At 46.0% G+C, this 7,159-nt stretch overlaps 1 protein-coding gene across 1 annotated transcript; it reads left to right on the top strand.

The window, feature by feature from the left end:
* The first annotated feature begins 1,160 nt into the window (after positions 1-1,160).
* On the top strand, positions 1,161-3,473 carry fkbpl (FKBP prolyl isomerase like). Its single transcript, XM_033047705.1, has one exon. The coding sequence runs from the start codon at positions 1,289-1,291 to the stop codon at positions 2,219-2,221; it is 933 nt and encodes a 310-aa protein (XP_032903596.1). The 5' UTR covers positions 1,161-1,288; the 3' UTR covers positions 2,222-3,473.
* The last annotated feature ends 3,686 nt before the right edge of the window (positions 3,474-7,159 follow it).

Here is a 7,159-nt window from a genome sequence, read left to right as displayed (position 1 = left end):
GGAGCTGCAGGTGGCAGAGAGTGTGGGCATTGGGGGTGGGTACAGGGTTAGAGAGGAGCTGTAGGTGGCAGAGTGTGGGTGTAGAGTGGGCACAGGGTTAGAGAGGAGCTGCAGGTGGCAGAGAGTATGGGTGTAGAGTGGGTACAGGTGTAGAGTTGGGGTAGAGAGTGGGGGTGCAGGAAGAGATGGGGTGCTGGCGGTAGGGAATTGAGGTGGAAGGGAGGGTGCAGGATAGAAAGGGGAGCAGAGGGCAGAGAGAGGGGGTGCAGCGGGAGAGTACAGGGTGTACAAGAGGGTGCTGGTGAAAAAGCTACTTTTCTTAACTACTAAACCAGGTTCGCTTCTTAATAAACAGACACCACACAAACTGTTTGGTAGACCAGTTCACAACTTTACTTATTATCGGCCGATGGAAGGGAGGGAGAACTCCAGTCAAGTGACCATTACAGACACTTGACCGTCCTCCGTTCACCTCACTGAACAACAGAATTACATTGCCTTAAATAGGGTTTTTTTGTCCCCTTAGCACATTTCACAGACATTAGTCATGGTCAGAGGTACAGGAAAAGGTTTCCACAGAATGCATCACATCAAAGGCCTTTTGTTTACAGTACAAGATAACATTGGCCATTTGGTTTACGACATTTTATCTTCACAGAGATCACCCTAGCTCTCGCTGCTTCCTCTCTGTCATTTGGTCCTTCATAAACATAGGCCATTTGGTTTATGGCATCTCACTTCAAAGATGTGACTAGCTGTTTCTCTCTTCCTTTCTCGCCTCCTCCCCCATAACATTGGCCACTTTGTTTACGGCATCTTACTTCAAAGAGATCTAGCTCTTCTCTGTTTGTCACTTGGGAGACAATGTTATGGTATTTATTATCTCACACACCGCAACCTAAGGCAAGCCTAATTTGAGACTAAATATAAGCTGTAAGCTAGCCCAGAAGCCAATTTAATATCTTCTTATATTTTAACTAAAATTCAGCTTCATCATTGGGGGAGAGGAGAGCAGGGCGTAGAGTAGAGTTACTATTCAGGGTCGAACCCGGGTCTCTGGCGCTGTAAGACTACAATTCTATCACTGCGCCACGGCGCCGCCCTGATAGTAAGAGTGCTTTTATTTTTGAATTCTCGCATTTTAATTACTAAATATTTTTTTTAAAACAACTTTGCAGAATCTGTACTTACTGTTCCAAACGTTTTCACTTAGACAGCCGCCGCTGGGAGATTCGTGCCACCAAAAACGTCACCGCGTGATGGCCACGGTCGCCCAGTCTGACGGACAATGGCAATGAGCGACTCGTGTGAGGCTCTGACAGTTACAAATAACCGCGATGGGCAAGATCAAGCGAGAGATCTGTCGGATACGAGGACTCTTCCGAACCCGATCACCTGGCCGTGCCCAGATGGTTCCTTTGTAAAGAAGATTTTACAGGTTGGTAGCGGGCTAGATAGACCCAAAGAAGGATCCCGGTGCCGTGTATGTGTTGAGGTGGAACCCACAAGCAGTTTTGACTCGAGTCATTTTCCGATTGGGATTAATCAGCCGGTGGACATAGTTCTTGGGGAGAGCGATACATGGTTTGCAGAAGTGGTTGATAAATGCGTCGAGTCCATGCTGCAGGGAGAGCGTGGTGAAGTGCTGCTGGCTCCAGGTTTGACGGAGGCAGGAGCTGACCTGGCCGCCGGGCTGAGCTTCACCGTGACCCTGGAAGAGTTCACCATGCACAAGGACTCGTGGGCGATGACATTCAATGAAAAGTGGCTCTCCGCCATGCACCACAAAGCCAGAGGCACGGAGCATTTTAAAAACGGGAACCTCTTTGGAGCCACGCGCCGCTACGCAAAGTCGCTGAGGCTGCTGGTGTCGGTGAAGTACGAGGTCCCCCTGGAGAGAGGGGATGAGTACAACAAGGCCCGCTGCGCACTCTACTCCAACCTGGCCGCCTGCCAGTTGAAGCAGAACCAGCACACAAACGTCATCCAGAACTGCTCGAAGGCGCTGGAGATCGAGCCCAACTCGGTCAAGTGCCTGTACCGCCGGGGCCAGGCATACGCCTCCATCAACGAGGTGGACAAGGCCAAGAGGGATTTGCAGAGGGTGCTGAAGCTGGAGCCGGGCAGCACTGCTGCCGCACAGCAACTCCGAACCCTCACTCAGCAAGCCCGAGCTGACAATGACAAGCTGGGCAAAGCAATGAGTAAGCTATTCAGCTAGGGCTGACCACACTGACTGATTTACACCAACTATCTATTTGTTGAAACTAGTCTTATTTAAGAAATAATTCCTGAATACAGGACAACTTGACGTTTTTGGATCGGATTGTATGTGTTTACAAAGGATGTTGGAACACACGAAGTGTTGGAATAGCACAGCATCCCAGGAGGACATGGATACGTGGTGTTTCGGGCAGGACCCCTTCTTCAGTCTGAAGACATGTCCCAACCAGAAACATCGCCGATCCATATCCTCCTAGCGCGCTGAGTTACTCCTGCACTTTATGTCATGCAGATTCCAGCATCTGCAGTTCTTCGTGCCTCAATGTTTCTGTATTGTTGTACACTTTGTGGTCATAGCCACGGTAAAGTTGCTTTGCACGAAATTCCTCAGCTCATTCCGTAATGTTTGTTGATAAATTTTGCTGGGAATTTGTTCGTTATCCCGATGGTCTTAAAAGTAAAGCAACTGGCTGATCTCCTGAGGTTTCGATTGGAGATAGGGTGGGGCTTGAAACACTGTGACAAGATTTAGCTGCTAACTGGAATTGTCATCCATTGCTCCAATGACTATATAGTGGTCTGGTTAATCTCTGAGACGATGCTGGGTTTAACTGGTGTTTACATATTGCTTGTCTTATTACAAATTTCTGCCTTGCTTATTTGGACAATCGTGATGTGTCGTGTACAACCAAACTTAAATAAACTTCCAGATTTCCTGTGAAACTACCTTGTGAAGTTGGATGTATTTGCAAAGACTGTCATCTCTGTAGAACATATGTCATTGCTAAAATGTTATGTCACACTTACAACATTGTAAGGCCTTAATTTTAACTCTAGTCTGATTTCCGGTGCTTTGCTTTTGTACATTGACTGAATTCATGGAGTAATTTACTTGTTAGGCTGGAGAGACGTTTGGCGAGAATGTGCTTTGACCTGCTGTTTAATAGCACAAAGTGCAAATGTTGAATGGTGGATGTATTCAGGAATGTAAGCAGCATTTTGTGGAAAGCAAAACAGGTTCTGACCTTCCATCAGAACTGGGCAACGTTGAAAGAAACATCAAATATGTTTTAAATATCTGAGATTGGGGAGTTGTGGAGAGAACGACGTGAATGTTTGTCACAGGGTAGAGACCTGAATGACACAAGTGTTGGCTGGCTGATTGGAAGCCTGAAATCCATGTTAGCAATGTGAAAAAAATGTTTGAGTTTGTATTAAAGTCGCAAATAAAACTGTATAGTCTTAAGAAACGTTGCCTATTTATTCCCCCCACGGATGCTGCCTAACCAGCTGAGTTGATCCAGCACTTTGTGTTTTCCTCACGATTCCAGCTTTGGCATTTCCTCGTGTCTGCTGTACACTTAGCTCAGTTTTGGGATATAGTTGCCCACCCTAGTAGGCACGGTGGCGCAGCGCTAGAGTTGCTGCCTTAACCAGAGACCCGGGTTCGATCCCGACTACGGGTGTTATCTTTACGGAGTTTGTACGTTCTCCCCGTGACCTGCGTGGGTTTTCTCAGAGATCTTCGGTTTCCTCCCACATTGGCTTGGTATAAATGTTAAAAAATGTCCCATAGTGTGTGTATGATAGTGTTACTGGAGATCACAGGTCAGTGCGGACACGGTGGGCCGAAGGGCCTGTTTCCGCGCTGTATCTCTAAACTAAACTAGTCCCACCTGCCTGCATTTGCCCAATGTCCCTGTGAAACCCTCCATCCATGAACCTGTCCAAATATCTTTTAAATGTTGCCTCAACTTCCCCCTGTGAAAGCTTGTTGCATATACCCACCACTCTCTGTGGAAAAGGTTGTCTCAGCTTCCTATTAAATCTTTCCTCTCAAACCTATGTTCTCTGGCTTTGATTCCCAATCTCTGGATAAAAGACTGTGCATCTACCCTATCTGTCCTCCTCATGATCTTACACATCTCTATAAGGTCACCTCTCATCCTTTCTCGCTCCAAGGAATAAAGTTTAGCCTGCCCAACCGCTCTCTCTCCCTACAACTCAGGCCCTCAAGTCCTGACAACATCCCTGTAAATCTTCTCTGCACTCATTCTAGCTTAACAATGTCTTTCCTGTAGCAGAGTGACCAATATTGAACATAATCCTTCAAATGTGACTCCACCAACATCTCGTACAAATGTAATATGACTGATTTTCCATCAGTTAGTGGATTATCCGTGAGGTCTCCTCTCAGTACAAGCATGAGTGCGCAAAACATCAATTTTAGCCGAATGTGAAATGCTTTGGGGAGAAGCCAGTAGCACTCTTCACTGCAAGTCTCCGCTGCTCGCCAGAAGGCAACTTACCACCTCAAATCAGGAAGGGAGAGCAGCACTATTTGGTGTAAGCATCCTGTTTTCTTGGTGTGAGCTGATATGCGCAAGTGATTTGTAATTGGATATATTTGTTATCTGAGGCAAGAAATGAAAGCATCAGAAATTGTTCCTTCCACTTTCCTCTGCAGTCAGCCTTTGGGATTGAGAGTGACTTTTCCTTCTGACACCGAAGAAATTGACAGATTCTCCTGGTTAAACGCTTGTGTGGATTTTACAGTGCCCTCCAGAATGTTTGGGACAGCTGTCATTTCGACATGGTGAAACCCAAATGTATAAAAGTGGCCTTTAATAAAATCTGACAACTACATGTGATTTTTTTTTTCTATTACAAATTTCAAATTGTGGAGTACAGATGCAAATAAATAAATGATGGGTCTTTGTCCCAAACACTATGGAGGGCACTGTATATATTTCTTCATCAGGCACACCAGGTTAAAATAAAATGGGGATTGTTACTCATAGAATGGTACATTGCTGTTACAAAATTGCCAGGTACGAGTGGTGTCTACCCAACCGTTCTTCAACAGTATCAATGTCCTGGGGATTAGTACCGATGAGAACATTAACTGGAACAGCCTGATAAATGCTTTGCATACAAGAGGGGTGGCACGGTGGCACAGCGGTAGAGTTGCTGCCTACAGCGTCGGAGACCCAGGTTCAATCCCGACTACGAGTGCTGTATGTACGGAGTTTTGCACGTTCTCCCTGTGACCTGCATGGGTTTTCTTCAGCTGCTCTGGTTTCCTCCCACACTTCCAACATCATGCCGGTTTGTAGGTTAATTTGCTTCGGTAAAATTATTAAAAGGTGTGCGTGTGGGATCGTGTTAGTACGCGGGGATCGCTGGTCGGCGCGGACTCGGTGGGCCGTAGGGCCTGTTTCCGCACAGTATCTCTAAACTGAACCAAGAGAGGTCAGAGGCTGGGTATCCTGTAGTGGGTGGCGCACCTCCTAACATTGCCAAAACCTTGCTCCAAGGTACGTCAGGAAGATGATGAAATACTCTCCACTTGCCTGGACTGAGTACAGCTCCAGTACCACTCAAGGAGCTTGTCACCTTTGCGAATTAAGCATTGCTAATAGACTGGCCGAACGTAAGATTCCAGCACTCCCCTGCCTCCCCCAGCACTGGACTTTAAAAATAAATAACAATTGCACTTCCCCAATTGCAATACCAGTTCCCCCCTTCCCCCTCCTGTCCTGCCAGGAGCTGGAGTAAGTGTTGTATGATGGCAACATTGTTGCAAATGTCAGGTGGAGGACTGTGATATCCCAGTCAGGTGAAAAGTTGGTGGAAGCACAGAGTGTTCCTGTTTTGCAACTTTGTATTGAAGTTTGTTGAAAGCTGGCAGGAAGGATTTTAACAGTAAAAATCTTGTTCAAGTTGGCTTTTTAAACTTTGAAATATCAATAATGTGATATATAACATCAAATCTGAAGGAAACTTGACAAGATCGACAAAGGGAAAAAGCATAGTAAGGTTCTGCCAAAATGTTTGTGTTATTGTGTACCGTTTTGGCTTAGCTCCTGAGATCACTGACAGACAGGCAGACAGACAAACAAGTCAAGACTTTTAATAGTATATAGATACATGTGTATATATATATATATATATTATATATAGAAAGAGGGAGAGAGAGAGAAGGTGTGCACACAGGCCCTTTGGATCAACTTGCTCACACCGGCCAACATGTCCCAGCTACGATTGTCCCACCAGCCAGCATTTGGTCTATATCACTCCAAACCTGTCCTAACCATGTACCTATCTAACTGTTTCTTAAATGTTGTGACAGTCCCTGCCTTAATGACCTCCTCTGGCAGCTTGTTCCATACACCCACCACCCTTTGTGTGGAATATATATATATATATATATATATGTGTATGTCCATAAGAATGTCTGTGTGTGTATGTCTATATATGTGTGTCTATATGTGTGTATATCTGTGTGTGTCATATACTGAGCTTTTTTTGCTTATATTGTTTACAGGGTACTATGTTTACATATTCTGTTGTGCTGTTGCTAGTAAGAATTTCATTGTTCTGTTCAGGACACATAGGCAATAGGTGCAGGAGTAGGCCATTCGGCCCTTTGAGCCAGCACCGCCATTCAATGTGATCATGGCTGATCATCCACAATCAGTACCCCGTTCCTGCCTTCTCCCGTTCCGTTCCATATCCCCTGACTCCGCTATCTTTAAGAGCGCTATCTCTTGAAAGTATCCAGAGAACCGCCCCCCCCCCCCCACCCTCTGAGGCAGAGAATTCCACAGACTCTCTGTGTGAAAAAGTGTTTCCCCATCTCCATTCTAAATGGCTTACCCCTTATTCTTAAACTGTGTGGCCCCTGGTTCTGGACTCCCCCCAACATCGGGAACATGTTTCCTGCCTCTAGCGTGTCCAAACCCTTAATAATACATGACAGTAAAACTTTTGATACTCTTAATGCCCCTGTCCCACTTAGGAAACCTGAACGGAGACCTCTGGAAACTTTGTGCCCCACCCAAGGTTTCCGTGCGGTTCCCTGAGGTTGCAGGTGTTTGCCGGAGGTTGCAGGTAGTGGAAGCAGGTAGGGAGACTGACAAAAACCTCCGGGAAC

This window comes from Amblyraja radiata, chromosome 30 (assembly GCF_010909765.2).
Source record: "Amblyraja radiata isolate CabotCenter1 chromosome 30, sAmbRad1.1.pri, whole genome shotgun sequence".
Classification (NCBI taxonomy): Eukaryota; Metazoa; Chordata; class Chondrichthyes; order Rajiformes; family Rajidae; genus Amblyraja; species Amblyraja radiata.
This window is presented reverse-complemented; position numbering and strand designations above follow the sequence as displayed.